This window comes from Mustela nivalis (assembly GCF_964662115.1).
Source record: "Mustela nivalis genome assembly, chromosome: 18".
In the NCBI taxonomy this organism is placed as follows: domain Eukaryota; kingdom Metazoa; phylum Chordata; class Mammalia; order Carnivora; family Mustelidae; genus Mustela; species Mustela nivalis.
Genome location: NC_139037.1, coordinates 45,013,998 through 45,033,839, shown reverse-complemented (window position 1 = coordinate 45,033,839; position 19,842 = coordinate 45,013,998). Strand labels below are relative to the sequence as shown.

General features: G+C 48.2%; 1 protein-coding gene across 2 annotated transcripts; it reads right to left on the bottom strand.

Moving 5' to 3' along the window:
* Positions 1-685: 685 nt before the first annotated feature.
* On the bottom strand, positions 686-19,592 carry LOC309852496 (uncharacterized protein). Of its 2 annotated transcripts, XM_082709241.1 has the most exons (3): positions 19,463-19,592; positions 15,313-15,396; positions 686-2,502 (listed from the first exon to the last, which is right to left on the bottom strand). In XM_082709241.1, exon 3 carries the CDS (start codon positions 2,118-2,120, stop codon positions 807-809), a length of 1,314 nt encoding a protein of 437 aa, XP_082565367.1. In that variant the 5' UTR covers positions 2,121-2,502; positions 15,313-15,396; positions 19,463-19,592; the 3' UTR covers positions 686-806. The 2 variants fall into 2 exon arrangements, 1 of the variants encoding a protein (XP_082565367.1); XR_014305221.1 differs by lacking the exon at positions 15,313-15,396 and having other exon boundaries at positions 2,368-2,502.
* Positions 19,593-19,842: the final 250 nt, after the last annotated feature.

The window sequence follows — 19,842 nt, the reverse complement described above, 5'->3', positions numbered from 1 at the left end:
AGGTCAGGAAGGTCACCGCTGTTACTAGGGCCGCTGACACAGAGACTCAGCTCTGAGACCACCAAAGAGAACAGAGGCCAACTTCCTTCAGCCTTTGTAGCTGGGTTCCTCCTCCCCGACCTTTTACCTAGATCTCTTCCCCACGCCCCAGCTCTTCCCTTAGAGGCCGTCTTCTCATCTGGGGAAAGGCCATCCCTGACAGTCTGAAATTCCCACACCCCCAGTGCTCCCTGGTGTGCTTTGCATCTGCAAGGCCTAGCTGGGCCTGGGGAGAAAAGCAGGGGGCTTGGGTCAGAGGCATAGGCCCATTCCTTGGGGGGCAGCACACTCCAAAAATGGATAAATGAGTGAGGGGGAAGCTCAGAGCAGGGATGTGAAGCCCCAGATCTCCAGCCCCGTATGAGCATGGCAGGTGGAGCCAAGACTGGGACTTGAGACTCCCTCCCTTCCCCCTCCTAGCAAATCCCCAAAGCCCCACCGCCCCGCCCCACCCCCACCCCCTCCAGCCTTGCCCCACAGGGAGGTAGGCAGGCATGCACCAGGACGACCCTTACCAGTAAATCACTCGAATCAGGATCTTCTTGTCCATCGGGAAGTTCTCGCTGGTGGGGGCTAACGGTCCGGGCCCCAGGATGGGCACTGGCTCAGACTCAGGAGTGGAATCTGTCAACTTCGTGGCGGAGGAGTCGGTCTTCGAGGTGGAGCCAAGGGTGAGCCTCAGTAAATCAGAGGCGGATGGAGTGTGGACAAGAATGGACTCTCGGTTGAACCCGAATTCACTGGTGACGGATGGAAAGTGCTTCACACTAGGCGGCCGCGAAAGATCCCTGTCGCGCGACGAAGCGGGTTCCAAAGCGGGTTTCGTGGGCTGATCCAAAGGTAGGGCCGAGTCCGGGAAGGATTGCGACACAGGGACAGCAGTCGTGATCTCGACCCCGACCCGGGATGAAACTGGGGTTGGGGCAGGGACCGGAGGCGGGGTCCAGATTGTAGTAGGTGTCTGTGCCCGAATAGGGGTCTGGACCCCGGTCGGCATCCGCGCCCGAGTTGGGGTCCGGACGGGAGTGGGGTTCCAGACCTGGGTCGGAGTCTGGACGGGAGTCGGGGTTTGGGCCGGGGTCGGCATCTGGACCGGAGTTGGGGGCCAGGCCGGGCTCTGGGCAAAAGTCGGGGACCAGGCCGAAACCTGGGTCTGGGCGGAAGCCGGGGTGTGGATGGGAGTCGGGGTCTGGGCCAGGGTTGGGATGGTAGTTGTAGTTTGGGGCGGGGCCTGGGCAGGAGTGGGGGTCCAGGCTGAGGCAGTGGTCTGGGCGGAAGCCGGGGGCCAGGCCGAAGCCTGGGTCTGGGCAGGAGTCGGGGTCCAGGCCGAAGCTGGGGTCTGGGCAGTAGTGGGGATCCAGGCTGAGGCTGGGGCCTGGACGGGAGTCGGGGTCCGGGCTGGGGTCCAGGCGGGAGTCGGGGTCCAGGCCGAGGCTGAGGTCTGGACAGGAGTTGGGATCCAGGCTGAGGCCCGGGTCTGGGCAGGAGTCGGGGTCCAGCCTGAAGCTGGGGTCTGGGCAGTAGTGGGGATCCAGGCTGAGGCTGGGGTCTGGACGGAAGTCGGGGTCCAGGCCCGGGTCGGGGTTCGGACGGGAGTCGGGGTCCGGGCCCGGATCGGGTTTCGGGCGGGAATTGGGGTCTGGGCCCGGATCGGGTTTCGGACAGGAGTCGGGGTCCAGGCCCGGGTCGGGGTTCGGACAGGAGTCGGGGTCCAGACCCGGGTCGGGGTTTGGACAGGAGTCGGGGTCCAGGCCCGGGTGGGGACCGGAGTCGGGGTCCGGGCGGGGGTCAGGATCTGGACAGGATTCGGTGTCCGGGCGGAAGTTGAGGCCCAGGCAGGCGTTGGGGTCCGGACCGGGATCGAGGTCCTGACTGGGATTGAAGCCTGGGCCGAGGTCAAGGGGGTTGGGGCCCTTGCCTGGTTGTTCATGGTGGGGGCAGGGGGGGCCCCCCCGGGTAACAGGGGGTTGGGGAGGGGGGATTGGGCTCCTGCCGGGTTCTCCTTTCTTGGGCAGGGAAAGCCTCACCCACACCAGGATTCTAACATGGGAGATGACCACAAGGGGGCACTGTGACATCATTTTCCACCCGGTAAGAAGGTTCCATTGTTCTGGGCCAGGGACCAGGTGGGAGGGACCTCTGGATCTCACCTAAAAATTCCCATCCCTAAATGCCCTGCCACCTCCAAGGTAAGGAACACAGACATTGCTCCAGTGTTCTCCTCACTGTCACTAAACATTCATTCATTCGGTACCTATTTCTTGAGCGCCTGCAGTGTGCACATTCCTATGCTGAGTGATTCCGAGGTCAGCCCTCATCAGGAAAGCCTTGGTCCAGGAATCAGTTTCCCTGTCCAATGGGGAAACATACCAAACAAGGACAGCCCAGGGTGGCCAGGGCTGGAGGGGTCAGAGATGATGGAGGCCCAGAAATCTGCAGGATCTCCAAAGGTGCTGTTAGGGTCTGTAATCAAAGGAGTGAGACTGATACAAAGCGAAGGTCAAGCAAAGCTTTATTTCGTGCCAAGCATCGAGAATCAAACTGACTGGTCAGGGCCATCTCTTGCAAAGAGGCGACCCCTCCCAGCCTCACAAACTAACTTTTATAGAGGTAGTTTAGCCAGGCTATACACAGGTGGCCAATGAGATTGCAATACACAGAGAAAACTGCACAGTCATGCTAAGTCTGCCACACACAGAAAAAACTGCTAGGTAACACATGGGTGGCCAATTGAGTTTTAATTTACCCTAGTGGATATATGTGCGCCCCACTGATTGGATGTCTTCACCTGGCCTGACCCACCCTTGTAGCTAGGCTTTGCAAGTAAGTTCCTCTGGGAGGGGCAGGGTCAATCTAAGTTTACTGCATAAACACAAAATGGCTCCCTCTGACCAACCAGGCCCTTACATTCCCCCTTTTCTTTGGAGATTAGTCAAATCCTTGACTTTTCAGCCAGTTCCATGTTCTCTGGATGTAAGAGGTTATATTGAGCATGTAAGTCTAACATTTTTATCGCTCTAGTTTTCTTTTGTACAAATGACACTAGCGCACAGTTGGCTGATGAGTTAGCCATTTACCGCTTCATCTGATTTCCTACCTATACTTTACATAAACAGTTAACAATGAGAGCAACAATAAACTCATACTTTTTTTTTTTTAAGATTTTATTTATTTTACTTGACAGAGAGATCACAAGTAGGCAGAGTCAGGCAGAGAGAGAAGGGGAAGTAGGCTCCCCGCTGAGTAGAGAGCCTGATGCGGGGCTTGATCCCAGGACACTGAGAGCGGCGTAATCCACTGAGCCACCCAGGCACCCCAAAACTCATAGTCTTTGAGTCTTAGCTTTAGTCCATGGTCAGCGAGATCCATTGGCTGAGGCTTCCACCTCTGGGGGGCGTCTTCGTCCTTGGCTCATTTGAAGTGACCCGCATGAATCCAGCCCTGATGCCTTCTACTTTTATCGCTGTGGGGGTGGTCAGGATAACAGTAAACGGTCCCTTCCAGCAAGGCTCCAAGTTCCCCACTTGATAGCGACGTATCCAAACCAAGTCCCTGGGTTGGTAAGGATGTGGTTCCACCTCCGTCTCTGTCCCAGTGTGGGCAGTCCAGATCCCTGCGTGGATTTTTTTTTAAGACAGACTGTAATGCCTGCAGTTACTGGAGTACAGACTGATCAGTCATTTCTACTAGGGCAACCTCTTGTAGCCGAGGATGGGGGGGGTCTCCCAAACATTATTTCAAATGGGGTCACCTTGTTTAAATAGGGTATACATTGTGCCCTGAGGAGGGCGAAAGGAAGGAGATCCACCCATCCACCGTCAGTCTCCAGAATTAGTTTTGTCAAGGCCTCTAAGAGTCTGGTTCATCCTCTCTACTTGTCCCGAACTCCTGGGCCGATAGGCACAATGTAGTTTCCAATTTGTGCCCACGGACTTGGCAAACGTCTGTGAGTTCACAAATGCAGGGCCATTGTCTGACCCAATCACGAGAGGCAGCCCAAACCTAGGAATTATTTCTTCTAGTAGCATTTTTTGCCTACCACTCCTGCTGTCTCATGTTTGGTGGAAAAAGCCTCTACCCAGCCTGAAAAGGTATCTACAAAAACTAACATATACTTGTGCCTGTTAGGGCCCGTGATCAAAGGAACGAGACTGATACAAAGCGAAGGTCAAACAAAACTTTATTTCGCGCCAAGCATCAAGAATCAAACTGACCGGTCAGGGCTATCTCTTACGAAAAGGCGAGGACGATGATCCCGACAAGGTCACTCCCAAGAAGGCCGCTCCGGACGAGGCTGCTCTAGATGAGGCTGCTCTGCAGATGAGGCCGCTCCATGATCGGAGCCGCTCCCAAGAAGAGTTCACTCCCAAGATGAAGCCGCTGCTCCATGAGGTTGCTCCCCAGACAAGGCCGCTCCCAAGAAGACGCCATTCTGGACAAGACCGCTTCCCGGACGAGGCTGCTCCCGACGACAAAGAGGCAATGATGACAGCGACGATGACAAGGAGGACAACCCGGATGACACAGACTCTGCTCCCCACGATGCCACTCTGACAAGGTTGCCACCCAGAGGAAGCCACCGCTGCGGACAAGGCCGCTCATGGCTCGGGGTGGCAAGGCATTTTGCGGCAAGGCTGCTGGCGGCTAGGGGCCATTGGCATCTCTGGGCCACTGGCGTCTCAGGACCGCTGGCATCCAGGGGCTGCAGGCATCAGGACCGCTGACTGCTGGGCCGCTGGACTGCTGGTGTCTCAGCACCACTGACGTCTAGGGGCTGCAGGCGTGGGGACCACTGGTATCTCGGGACCGCTGACCGCTGGGCCTCTGGACCACTGGAGTCTCAGGGCCGCAGGCGTCGAGGGACTGCTGGTGTCTGGGCAGCTCGGGGTTGCTGGAAGCTGCACGCGGCTGAAGGCTGCAGGTGGCTCAGGGCCACCGGCGGCAGGGCCTCAGGCGGCTTGAAGCTGCAGACGGCTGCAGGCTGCAGGCTGCAGGCTACAGGCGATGGCTTTGCTCCTCACAGCTCTCCTCCACTTTGCTAGCCTCGGAGCAACCTTTATGCAGTTGGTTGAGTCCCACCCCTATACAGGTGGCCAATCGGATCTCAATCCACCCTAGTGGATATACATATGCTGCACCGATTGGACATCTCCACCTGGCCTGCCCCACCCCTACATCGGGGTCCACAAGCAAGTTCCTCTGGGAGGGGCAGGCCCTTACAGTGCCCATATTTTCCGGGTTTCATTTCTGTAAAATCTATTTCCCAATAAATTCCTGGTTCCTTACCTCTTTCTCTTTTCCCTCTTCCCATTCTAGTTCCTCCCACATTAACTGCCTGGCATTGAGCACATCTATCAACTATATCCTGAACGATACGCCCTAATTTAGAAACCTGGAACTGCTTGCCTTTAAGTTCCTTAAGTTTGTGTGACCCCAAATGAGTACCCTGATGTATCTCGTCTACTAACTTCTTACCTAGTCTTCAAGGAAGAATTAACTTTCCTCTTTTAGTCTTATCCCAGTCCCCTTCATAGTCTAATTTAGCCCATTTTTGTAAATACTTTAAATCTTCGTCTGAATAGTCCGTTTTTTTTTGGTAGGGCTAGAGACAGGAGTGTAACCAGCTCTTGCACTGTTTCTTGGGCTGCTTGCTTTGCGGCTGGATCTGCTAATTGGTTTCCTTTTGAAATCAGATCAGTCCCATTTTGGTGTCCCAAGCAATGCAGAACAGCTACCTCTTTTGGGTCCCAAATAGCCTGGAGGAGAGTCAATATTTCTCCTCTGTTCTTAATTCCTTTTCCTTCTGCTGTTAACAGGCCCCTTTCTTTATAAATAGCCCCATGTATATGGAGAATAGCAAAGGTATACCTGCTGTCCGTATAGATGTTGGTGTTTTGACCTTTGGCCATCTGCAGTGCCTTAGTGAGTGCAATGAGTTCCGCTTTTTGTGCCGAAGTTCTATGTGGCAGGGCTGCTGTCCAGAGTTCCTGCTCAGGAGAAACCACTGCATCCCCTAAATACCTCTTTCCATTGACCATGTAGCTACTCCCATCTGTGAACAGAGTCATCTTGGCATCCAGGAGGGGAATGTCTCTGAGATCTGGCCTTATTCCTGTGACTTGGGTTAGGACCTCCCCACAGTCGTGTGGATGGTCAGCCAGCTCCTCTGGCAGCAGTGTGGCTGGATTTAGCATCACCGGGGGCTGGAAGGTCACTCTTGGTTCATTGAGGAGGAGAGCCTGATACCCTGTCACTCGGGTGTTCATCATCCATCAGTTGGGTGGAGTCCGGAAAAGGCCCTCGATAGCGTGGGTGGTGGTCAAGATGAGATTTTGACACAAAGTCAATTTACTTGCATCCTTGACCAGGAGGGCCGTGGCAGTGATGAGGGAGCAGGAGGCTGGCTGAGGACAAAGCAAAAGCTGGCGCCTTGCACCCCCCCCCCTTCATCCGCTCCCCTCCATATGTGTAGCATCCCTCAGGCAGCCCTGACTGCCATGAACAATAAGCAAATAGTTAACTTGCAGAGCTCACAATCTTGCTAGACAGGAGTCTCCCTTGGCTTACAAATGTCCTAAATCTCACTAACAAAGACGATTGATAGCAGGATTGTGACACCCCACCAAAAAGTCTCCCAAAGATCTTAATGTTAATGGCTTGTCTAAAGACAACATTGATCCAGCAGCAAGGGCAAGGCCTCTGGCAGGCCTGGAACATCCTGGCACCTTGTAGGCCCTCTTTAGCATATGAAAACTCCACTGAAACCTCCCTTCCCCTCCCCTTCCCCCAACAGCAGGGTACATAACCTGCCATCCCTCACAACCCGGGGCAGCAGCTCTTCCTGCCCACGGGTCCTGTCCCCGTGCTTTAATAAACCACCATTTTGCACCAAAGATGTCTCAAGAATTCTTTCTTGGTCATCGGCTCCGGACCTCAGCCCACCAAACCTCACCTAGGTTCTAGAACTTCATCATATGGCGCCCGAACGTGGGGCTGTGAGTCTTTACATTTGGACTCTGAGCTTCGGTGCAAAATTGGTGAGTACTTTCTCTCCATTTACTCTGATTTCAGGGGCTTTTCAAGGAGTATGGTCTTATTGGAACACTTGCATGTCAATTGCTCAGGCTGTAATCCTCTAGCCCGTGGCTACTCTATGGGGAGGAGAGCGTCTGCCTTTTGGCTGTAAGCTAGTACCCTGGCCGGAATGGCAATAAGACCCAGAAACTTGATGGCCTCACTCTATTCCTGTTCTTATAGAAAGTTGTCTCTCTTGGGCACGGGACAGCCAATTAAGTCACCAGGACGGCTGCCAATCTTAAGACTCCCGTGTGAGGTTTCCTCCTGAATGATCTAATGTGATCCCCTCCACATGCCCGGTCTAGCCACTTCTGGCCGCGGGACCTCCACTGGGAGCCGGTCGAAACCAGTACCCGATTGAATTAAAACGCAACCGGGGACCATTTCCTAGGGAAGTTGGCTGCAAGGACCACATGTGTTGGAATGTCGCATAGACCATGATGGATTTCAATCTTTACTGTTTCATGTCAGTGTCTTCTGCAAACCGCCTAAAGCTATGAAATTGAGTAATTTCCCCTTGCCAAACTTTTCTAGTATTTCCATGGGTTAATATGGCAAAACAGTATGCAGTCTTCAGGACATAGGATAGCATGGCACAAGCGTTTTAGTCCATTCACCAGGCACCCATCAGCAGCCTAGGATGCGATGGGGAAGTGGAGGGACGCCGGCACCCCTCCAGGGCCTTTTATGACAGGAATGCCTTCTGGGGAAGGCAGGATGGTGATCAATAGCGATATCTTGAGGGACGCCTCTGGTCGCTTTTGACACACAGGAACCTCTGACATATCCTGCGTGGGACGCTACCCAGAAGTCAGGGGGGATTTGGTAATGGACCTTCATTACTTTTCTGGAAGCATGGCCTCAGTAGGCTTCTTCAGTTCCCAAGGACTCTACCTTGGGGTGCCTTTTAACCCACTGGAAATAATTTGGATTGCAAAACTTAGGAAAGGACTGAGCTCCTGTAACACTGCATGGCCTCAGTGGGATCTATCAGTTAGATCTCCTCTGCAGGAAACAGGGCAAATGGACCTAGGATATCTTCACTGTTCATACCTAGGCCTTCATTGCTCTACACCAGGACCCCAGACTAAGGACTAAGGGGCTTCTGTGGAATGTGTTTGCCCAAATGAGTCAGCTAGTAAACTTTCTCCTGACATATTCGATGATAATTACGTAAATAAGCCAAGGCATGGGGGGAACTCAGCTGCTACTGGATCTAGTTTCTTGCTAAGATAGGCTACTGGCCTTTGCCAAGGCCCCAGAGTCTGAGTTAAAACTCCTTTGGCCATCCCTGCTTTTTCATCCACATACAAGTGGAAGGGCTTGGTAACATCTGGGATGGCCAATGCTGGGGCACTCAGTAAGGCTGTTTGTAATTCCTGAAATGCTCCTTCTGCCTCAGCTGTCCACTCTATCATAGGTCTGTCAAATGAATAAATAAAATCTTTAAAAAAAAAAAAAAAGTTTGTTGACCTTATTAAAAAAAAAAAGAAAAAAAAGAAATAAAACTTTGTCTTTTTTTTTTTTTTTAAGATTTTATTATTTATTTATTTGACAGAGATCACAAGTAGGCAGAGAGGCAGGCAGAGAGAGAGGAGGAAGCAGGCTCCCCACCTAGCAGGGAGCCCAATGCGGAGCTCGATCCCAGGACCCTGGGATCATGACCCGAGCGGAAGGCAGAGGCTTTAACCCATGAGCCACCAAGGCACCCCCAAACTTTGTCTTTTTAAACAGAGAAAACCAGCTTTTCAATACCAGTGTCTTTTTTTTTTTTTTTTTGAGTATGCAGATAATGAGTTTACTAGGTTTCCCTCCCATCATGAATGATGTCGCAGACAAAGGGAGGGGAATCTTTCAGATGCTGTCCTGCTCGCGTTCCTTTCGGGAACTTAGGAGTGTCTTAGCTAAGGTCTGTCCGTATAAACCCCAGACCAGACTACTCCGTGGAGTAGATGACTGTTATGCCATATGACGCCCCGCGAGACTCAGCATGCAGCCACTCAGACTCCATAGTGGAAGCGGTGGAGCCATACAGACACATTCACACAGTCAGGCACTCCTCAAATTCAAACAGGTTGGACATCCTTACCTTTGGGTATCCCTGGCTAAGGGGATGTGATCAGTCTCTCCTTCCATTCTTTTACAAATGAATTTAGCTCCGACAGTGGCCTTGGGGCTGTTTTCCTTTTTACATATCTCCTGCTTTTTACATACAGAGTTGCTTTTCTCATTTCCATCAGTCTTAATTACACTTTACAGAATTTTGTACTCTTAGAAATACCTTAACCTCTACTGAAGACTAAATATAAACCAGTTGTGAGTTGTTACAACAGAATTCTTTAGATGGCAAGTTTATCAATCAGTTAAGCACAGATTGTGTTCACCAGCAGATTTCAAAAGCACAAACCCAGTTCCAGCAGCCAACGCTCTAGCATTTTATCCCATTTGGTTAAGACCTAGATGTCCAACAAATTTAATTCCATTTGTCATTCAAGCAACCCTGCACAGTTTCAGGTTACCAAAGACTTCAGAAACCACTTTAACAATTACCCATTAAAACCTTGAGACAGACAAATAACCATCTCCACTTCAGATGCCATGCTCTCCGGCCAGCAAGGGGGAGGGGCTAGGCAGTCCACATTGGGCCAGAGAAGGCAAGGAATTCCCCGAAACAAAGGGAGTTTCAGCAGCTGCTTGGGAATATTCCTTAAAGTCTCTGTCTCGAGGTTGGTTCATCCCGCAATATCAGTTCTGCTTACCAAAAGTGGCCTACTAGGCACTCATATTCCACACCCGGCTCCAATGAGCATCAGCATTGGGCACCTTAACCGGCATTAGACTAACCCCGGTTGGCTCCAGTCATAGCCCTTAACACACGAAATGAGTGAGCAAGAAGCCTCACATCTATTATGAAGAACAGAGAGATGAAAGTCAGAGTCCCCTTACTCTCTGCTTGCCCCATTCCTTCAATCATAAACAACAGACAACAAAAGGGCCAGGCAAAGACAACCGCAGGCCCAACAATTCTTACCCATAACCTGCCACTGGTGGGGGCTTTCTTTATCCCCTGACCGCCTAGGGGGACTCAGACCCCTCAACCGTCCAAGGGGACTCGAACCCCCCGACCGTCTAGGGGGACTCGAACCCCCCAACCATCTAGGGGGGACTCGAACCCCTCCAACCACCCAGGGGGACTCGAACCCCCATCTACCAGGAGAGGGATGGGGCATCCCCGCATCCACTCCAGCCCCGGGGGAACATGGCTGCGTCCAGTTTCTCCCCGGTGGGCTATACCCTAGAGCTCCGCAACCAGACAGACAGACAAGATCCCAATACCTCCAGAAGCTTTTCCCAAAAATTCTGATGCTGGCTCAGTTCTTGTTGTTTGAATCCAGGTGCCCCCTCCAGTGTTAGGGTCCGTAATCAAAGGAGCGAGACTGATACAAAGCGAAGGTCAAGCAAAGATTTATTTTGTGCCAAGCATCGAGAATCAAACTGACCGGTCAGGGCCATCTCTTGCAACGAGGTGACCCCTCCCAGCCTCACAAACTAACTTTTATAGAGGTAGTTTAGCCAGGCTATCCACAGGTGGTCAATGAGATTGCAATACACAGAGAAAACTGCACAGTCATGCTAAGTCTGCCACACACAGAAAAAACTGCTAGGTAACACATGGGTGGCCAATTGAGTTTTAATTTACCCTAGTAGATATATGTGCGCCCCACTGATTGGATGTCTTCACCTGGCCTGACCCACCCTTGTAGCTAGGCTTTGCAAGTAAGTTCCTCTGGGAGGGGCAGGGTCAATCTAAGTTTACTGCATAAACACAAAATGACTCCCTCTGGCCAACCAGGCCCTTACATTGCTAGAACCAGCCTGGGGCAGAGCGGGCTCTCTGAATGGCGTAACTGGGTGATCTGGAGAAAAAGCACCATAGTAGCCAAGATAACGGAGTTTACAGTATATAGTGCAAAGTGCTACCCCTACAAGCACAGTAAGTGACACTGCCGGGATCCACATGGAAACGGCAGGCTCCGGTGTCCTGGCTCTTAACCACTGGTGGCTCATTCACTGCTGAATCCCAGGCTCCTAGAACAGGGCCTGCCTTGTTTGCAGGAGGTGCTTCCTAAATATTTGTCTTTTTATTTTGAAATAATGAGACACTCATATGTAACACTCATAGGAAACTGAGTAAAACTGATACTGAGCACATCCTGTATCCTTTCCACCCAGCTTTCCCCAGTGACAGCCTCAGCTGTAACGCTAGCATGTTGTCAGCACCAGAACTCTGACATTGGTCTGAGACCATTAGGTCAGGTACACACCTTATTTTGAATCATGAAAGGGTTGGGTTTGGGGGTTTGTTTTTTGTTTTAAGATTTTATTTCTGAGAGAGCAAGCATGAGTGGGGGTGGGGGACAGAGGCAGAGGGTGAGGCAGACTCCCCACTGAGTGGAGCACAATATGGGGCTTGATTCCAGGACCCTGAGATCATGACCTGAGCCCAAGGGTGACACTTAACTGAGATGGATGCCAGGGGCCCCATGGGTGTTTTTGAAAGGGATAAGAGGAGCACCTGGGCAGCTCTGTCAGTTGAATGGCCAACTCTTGATTTCAGCTTGGGTCATGACCTTGGAGTCCTGGGATGTAGCCCTAGATCAGCCTCCTTGGTGGGGAGTACCCTTAAGATTTCTCCCTCTCGGGTGCCTGGGTGGCTCAGTGGGTTAAAGCTTCTGCCTTCGGCTCAGGTCATGATCTCAGGGTCCTGGGATCGAGCCCCGCATCGGGCTTTCTGTTCATCAGGGAGCCTGCTTCCTCCGCTCTCTCTGCGTGCCTCTCTGCCTACTTGTGATCTCTATCAAATAAATAAAATCTTTAAAAAAAAAACAAAAGAATTTTCCCTCTCCCTCTGCCCCTCCCACCCACCCACACATGTGCACTCTCACTCTCAAATAAATCTTAAAAAGCGGGGGGGCGGGGGGGGCGGGGGAGAAGGTAGAAAGTTATGACCTACTGTACTTTGCAAACACTGAGACCTTCTCGTGTTAAACCTTTGGCCTGGGTCTCAAAAACTATGAAGATCATGAAAGACCAAATTTTCTGTGTGATGCCTACAGGAAAATATTGATGCCTACAGGAAATATTGAAAAGGGTCCTCTAAGCAAAGAGTGGCCTATAAGTAACAGATCAGAAAGGAACAGAGACAATATACAGTAACAGTCACCTTACAGGCAATACAATGGCATTAAATTCATACCATTCAATAACTACCCTTTGTGTAAATGGGCTAAATGCACCAATCAAAAGACACAGGGTATCAGAATGGATTAAAAAAAAAAAAAAGACCAATCGATATGCTGTCTACAAGAAACTCATTTCAGACCCAAAGTCACCTCCAGATTTAAAGTGAGGGGGTGGAAAACAATTTACCACACTAATGGACATCAAAAGAAAGCTGAGATAGCAATATTTATATCAGATAAATTAATTTTTTTAAAAGATTTTATTTATTTGACAGAGATCACAAGTAGGCAGAGAGGCAGGCAGAGAGAGGGGGAAGCGGGCTACCTGCCAAGCAGAGAGCCTGATGCAGGGCTCAATCCCAGGACCCTGAGATCATGACCTGAGCCAAAGGCAGAGGTCCAACCCACTGAGCCACCCAGGCACCCCCAGGTAAATTAAATTTTAAGCCAAAGACTATAATAAGAGATTAGGAAGGACACTATATCATACTTAAAGGTCTGTCCAACAAGAAGATCTAACAATTTTAAATATCTATGCCCCTAACATGGGAGCAGTCAATTATATAAACCAATAACAAAATCAAAGAAATACATTGACAATAATATAATAATAGTAGGGGACTTTAACTCCCCCTCACTGAAATGGACAGATCATCTAAGCAAAAGATCAACAAGGAAATAAAGGCTTTAAATGACACACTGGACTAGATAGACATCACAGATCTATTCAGAACATTCCGTCCCAACGCAACAGAATACACATTCTTCTCTAGTGCACATGGAACATTCTCCAGAACAGATCACATCCTGGGTCACAAATCAGGTCTCAACCTGTACCAAAAGACTGGGATCATCCCCTGCATATTTTCAGATCACAATGCTTTGAAACTAGAACTCAATCACAAGAGGAAAGTTGGAAAGAACCCAAATACATGGAGGCTAAAGAGCAACCTACTAAAGAATGGATGGGTCAACCAGGAAATTAAAGAAAAATTGAAACAAGAAAAATCTCAAGTACACAACCTAACCCTATATGCAAAGGAGCTGGAGAAAGAACAGCAAAGAAAGCCAAAACCAGCAGTAAAAGAGAAATAATAAAGATCAGAGCAGAAATCAATGAAATAGAAACCAAAAGAGCAGTAGAACAAATCAATGAAACTAGGAGCTGGTTCTTTGAAAGAATTAATAAGATTGATAAACCCTGGCCAGACTTATCAAAAAGAAAACACAAAGGACTCAAATTAATAAAATCATGAATGAAAGAGGAGAGATCACAACCAACACCAAAGAAATACGAACAATTATAAGAACATATTTTGAGCAACTATATGCCAGCAAATTTGAGAATCTGGAAGAAATGGAGGCATTCCCAGAGACATATAAACTACATAACTGAACCAGGAAGAAACAGAAAACCTGAACAGACCCATAACCAGTAAGGAGTGAAGCAGTCATCAAAAATCTCCCAACAAGAGCCCAGGGCCACACAGCTTCCCAGGGGAATTCTACCAAACATTTAAAGAATTAGTACCTATTCTCCTGAAACTGTTCAAAAAAAAAAAAAAAAAAGAAAGAAAGAAAAGAAAAACTTCCATTCTCAATTTATGAGGCCAGCATTACCTTAATCCCCAAACCAAAGACCCCATCCAAAAGGAGAATTACAGACCAATATTTTTGATGAACACAGATGCAAAATTCTCACCAAAATATTAGCCAGTAGGATCCAACAGTACATTAAAAGGATTGTTCACCACAACCAAGTGGGATTTATTCCTGGGCTGCAAGTTTGGTTCAACAGCTGCAGATCAATCAATGTGATACAATATATTAATAAAAGAAAGAACAAGAACCATATGTTACTCTCAATAGCTGTTGAAAAAGCATTTGCCAAAGTACAGCAATCTTTATCAAAACTCTTCAAAGTGTAGGGTTAGAGGGTACATACCTCAATATCATCAAAACCATCTATGAAAAGCCCACAGCAAATACCATTCTCACTGGAGAAAAACTGAGAGCTTTTCCACTAACATCAGGAACATGGCAGGGATGTCCACTATCACCACTGCTATTCAAGATAGTACTGGAAGTCCTAGCCTCAGCAATCGGACAACAAAAAGAAATAAAAGGCAACCGAGTTGGCAAAGAAGAAGTCAAACTCTCACTCTTTGCAGATGATATGATACTTTATGTGAAAAACCCAAAAGACTCCACCCCAGAACTGCTAGAACTTGTACAGGAATTCAGTAAAGTGCCAGGATATAAAATCAATGCACAGAAATCAGTTGCATTTCTATATACCAATAGCAAGACAGAAGAAAGAAATTAAGGAGTTGATCCCATTTACAACTGCACCCAAAACCATAAGATAACTGAGAATAAATCTAACCAAACAGGCAAAGAATCTATACTCAAAAAACTATAAATTACTCATGTAATAAATTTAGAAAGACACAAAGAAATGGAAAAATGTCCCATGCTCATGGATTGGAAGAATAAATATTTTGAAAATGTCTGTGCTACCTAAAGCAATCTACACATTTAATGCAATCCCTATCAAAATGCCATCAATCTTTTTCAAAGAAATGGGACAAATAATCCTAAAATTTATATAGAACCAAAAAAGACCCCAAATACCTAGAGGACGGTCGAAGAAGAAAATCAAAGTTGGTGACATCACAATTCCAGACTTTGGCTCTATTACAAAGCTGTCATCATCAAGACAGTATGATACTGGCACAAAAACAGAACATAGATCAATGGAACAGAATAGAGAGCCCCAAAATAGACCCTAAACTCTATGGTCAACTAATCTTTGACAAAGCTGGAAAGAATGTCCAAAGGAAAAAAGTCTCTTCAACAAATGGTGTTGGGAAAATTGGACAGCCACATGCAGAAAAATGAAACCGGACAATTTCCTTACACCACAAAAGTAGACTCAAAATGGATGGAATACCTCAGTGTGAGACAGGATTCCATCAAAATCCTTGAGGAGAACACAGGCAGCAACCCCTTTGACCTCAGCTGCAGCAACTTCTTCCTGGAAACATTGATAAAGGCAAGGGAAGCCAGGGCAAAAATGAACTATTGGGACTTCATCAAGATCAAAAGCCTTGGGGCGCCTGGGTGGCTCAGTGGTTTAGGCCTCTGCCTTTGGCTCAGGTCATGATCTCAGGGTCCAGGGATCGAGCCCCACATCGGGCTCTCTGCTCAGCGGGGAGCCTGCTTCCCCCTGCCTCTCTGCCTCCTGTGATCTCTCTCTGTCTATCAAATAGGTAAATAAAAATCTTAAAAAAAAAAAAAGATCAAAAGCCTTTTTTAAAAAGATTTTATTTATTTATTTGACACAGAGAGACATGATCACAAGTAGCCAGAGAAGCAGGCAGGGTGCAGGGGAAGCAGGGTCCCCACTGAGCAGAGAGCCTGATGCGGGGCTCCATCCCAGGACCCTGAGATCATGACCTGAACCAAAGGCAGAGGCTTAACCTGCTGAGCCACCCAGGTGCCCCAAGATCAAAAGCTTTTGCAGAGCAAAGGAAACAGTCAACAAAACTAAAAACTGACAGAATGGGAGAAGATATTCGCAAATGACATATCAGATAAAGGGCTACTATCCAAAATCTATAAAGAATTTATCAAACTCGGGGCACCTGGGTGGCTCAGTGGGTTGAGACCTCTCGGCTCACGTTGTGGTCCGGGGGTCCAGGGATTGAGCCCCGAGTTGGGCTCTCTGCTCAGCGGGGAGCCTGCTTCCTCCTCTCTCTCTGCCTGCTTCTCTGCCTACTTGTGATCTCTGTCTGTCAAATAAATAAATAAAATCTTAAAAAAAAAACTTATCAAACTCAACACCCAAAGAACAAATAATCCAATCAAGTAATGGGCAGAACATGAACAGACATTTTGCAAAGAAGACATCCAGATGACCAAGACACATGAAAAAGTGCTCCACATCACTGGGCAACAGGGAAATACAAATAAAAACCACAGTGAGATACCACCCCACACCAGTCAGAATGGCTAAAATTAACAAGTTAGGAAACAACAAATGTTGCCGAGAATGCAGAGAAAGGGGAACCCTCCTACACTGTTGGTGGGAATGCAAGCTGGTGCAGCCACTCTGGAAAACAGCATGGAGGTTCCTCAAAAACTTGGAAATAGAGCTACCCCATGACCCAGCAATTGCACTACTGGGTTTTTACCCTAAATATACAAATGTAGGGATCCAAAGGAGCAGGTGCACCCAAATGTTTATAGCAGCAATGTCCACAACAGCCAAACTATGGAAAGAACCTAGATGTCCATCAACAGATGAATGGATAAAGAAGACGTTGTGTATATATACTATGGAATACTATGCAGCCATTAAAAGAAATGAAGTCTTGCAATGATGTAGAGGGAGCTAGAGGGTATCATGATAAGCAAAATACGTCAATCAGAGAAAGACAATTATGATCTCTCTGATATGAAGAATTTGAGGCAGGGCCAGGGGCTGTGGGGGGTAGAGAGTGTAAAATTGAAACAAGACAGGATTGTTTGGGAGACAAACCATTTTTATTTTATTTTATTTTTTTTAAGATTTTATTTATTTATTTGACAGAGAGAAATCACAAGTAGGCAGAGAGGCAGGCAGAGAGAGATAGAGAGGAGGAAGCAGGCTCCCTGCTGAGCAGAGAGCCCGATGCAGGACTCGATCCCAGGACCCTGAGATCATGACCTGAGCCGAAGGCAGCGGCTTAACCACTGAGCCACCCAGGCGCCCATTGGGAGACAAACCATAAGAGACTCTTAATCTCAGGAAAAACTGAGGGTTGCTGGGGTTGTGGGGGAGGGATTGGATGGCTGGGTTATGGACACTGGGGAGGGTATGTGATATGGGGAGTGCTGTGAAGTGTGTAAACCTGATGATTCACAGACCTCTACCCTTGAAGCAAATAATACATTATATGTTAATTTTAAAAAAAAAAATTTTTAAATGGAGGGGGGGTCTTGGTTCACCTATTATTGATTCTCCTGGTTTTCACCAAATTTTTAGTTTTTATTTTTTTTATTAATTTGCAATGTGCCCTCCGGATCATCTCCGGAAGCTTCAAATGGTCTGTCATTTTGGTTTTTTGTTTTAAAATTTTACTTATTTATTTGACAGAGAGTGAACACAAGCAGGGGGAGCAGCAGGCAAAGGCAGAGGTAGAAGCAGGCTCCCCACTGAGCAAGGGGCCCAATGCAGTGCTCAACCCCAGGATCATGACCTGAGCCAAAGGCAGAGGCTCAGCTCATTGAGCCACCCAGGTGCCCCTGTCATTTTGTTCCCCAGTGAGCAGGGAGCCTGAGGCGGACTCAATCCCAAGACCCTCAGACATGACCTAAGCTAAAGGCAGACACTTAACCAACTGAGCCACCCAGGCATCCCTTGTTTCTATAATTTTCACCTTTTTGCCAGCAGGGAGGTCTGCCAAGCTCCTCATTTGGTCAGGTCACTGTAGTAATAACTCCATACAGTCCATTTTAAAAACACAAACGGTAGCACCCTATCTGTTCTTCTGCACCTTATATTTTCCCCCCTTGGGCAAAATCTATCAAAGATTTCAGTTGAGCACATCTGTATCTCATCATTTGAACACTGGTGTAATAGTTTTCTTATAAATGGCCCCTAATCAATGTAGCCAGTCCTCCCTCATCAGACATTTAGATCGTTGACAGCCTGTGGCTATTACCAACAATTACTCAACTACAGACACCTACAGTCACCAAAGTCTATGTGTAGGGTAAATTCCCAGATACAAAACCATCCGATTAAAGGGAATGTGATTTTTTTTACTTTGGAAGTTATACTAAATGAGTCTTCTGGTGTTTTATTTTGTGTGAGACCGTAAAAACATCAGGGTATTGCAGGCGGCCAACACAGCTGCATTTTGGCTTTTAGAAACAAAGAAGCAGGAGTGCCTGGGTGGCTCAGTGGGGTTAAAGCCTCTGCCTTCGGCTCAGGTCATGATCCCAGGGTCCTGGGTTGAGTCCCATATCCAGCTCTCTGCTCAGCAGGGAGCCTGCTTCCCCCTCTCTCTCTGCCTGCCTTTCTGCCTACTTGTGATCTCTGTCAAATAAATAAATAAAATCTTTTAAAAAAAAGGGGGGGGTGAGCACAACCCAGGTCCACAAAAATCCAACAAGCTCTTTAGCAAGCTTTCTAGCAGGAAGGCATCCTGCAGGACGACTGCATCCCAAACCCCCCAGTCACTCCCTATCTTTGCAGCAGTTACTTCAAACTCCCTGAGCCTCAACTTTCTCTTCTGTAAAATGGATCCTTTCCACTCTTATTGACTGGTTCCATGGGGTTAAAAAAAAAGCACAGGCTTGTGGCACCCTGCTGGCTCAGTCGGTACAATGTTAAACTCTTGATCTCGGGGTTGTGAGTTTGAGCCCCAAAGCAGAGATTACTTAAAATCTTATTAAAAAAATAAAATATTAACAAAAAACAAAACAAAACAAAACAAAACAAAAAGACCCTACAGGCTCAAAATGGCATCACTTAGGCTAAGTCATCAAACTGGGGCTTAATACCTAACCTAACTGCAGTTTCAACTTAGCGGGAAAATTAAGTCTCACCAGGCCAGTCAGGAATTCTCTGATCTGCACCAATAATCTGTAACATGGACCCTCTCCACCCCCAAAAGGAAAATAAGGTAATTCCCCAATGACTCCCTGCCCTTCCCCTACTAGGAGGTGCCCTTGCCTCGAACAATGCTTTCTTTTCTTTTCTTTTCTTTTTTTTTAAGATTTTATTTATTTGTCAGAGAGAGAGCGCGAGCGAAAGTGAGCACAGGCAGACAGAGTGGAGGGCAGAGTCAGAGGGAGAAGCAGGCTCCCTGCGGAGCAAGGAGCCCGATGTGGGACTCGATCCCAGGACGCTGGGATCATGACCTGAGCCGAAGGCAGCTGCTTAACCAACTGAGCCACCCAGGCGTCCCTGCTTTCTTTTCTTTTGCTAACTTTCTTGCCCCGCTCTCCTTCCTATAAAAATCTTCCTTTTTGGTCCCTCCTCAGAGCTCCCCTACTCCGCGGACAAGACGCTCAACAATTCATGAATCACTTATAAAACTCTTCAAACTTACTGTGCTTTTCTTCTGGAACAGTTGGTTTCCCGGCCCGATAAGGTACTGACGTCTAGTAAGTAAGAAACCCAGATATGAGGTAGACAGGGCCGCTGCTTTACCCACACCCTCCATTTGCTCTGGAAAGCCTGACTGACCTTACTTCCCACCGCGCGCTAAACAAATTGCCAAGATTGGCCAATCAGAATAAGCCATTCTGCCTGGGCCCCGCCCTGCAAGGCCATGTGACAAGCCGGAGCCAGTGAAAGCCCGGTTTACAAATGAAGCCATTCCCAGACAGAGCTGAGTGAAAAAGATACTGAAGGCACCAGGTCCCTGAATCCAGCCCCGCTGAAACTACACCTACCACAAGATGTTTCATTTTTATGAATAAACTCTCC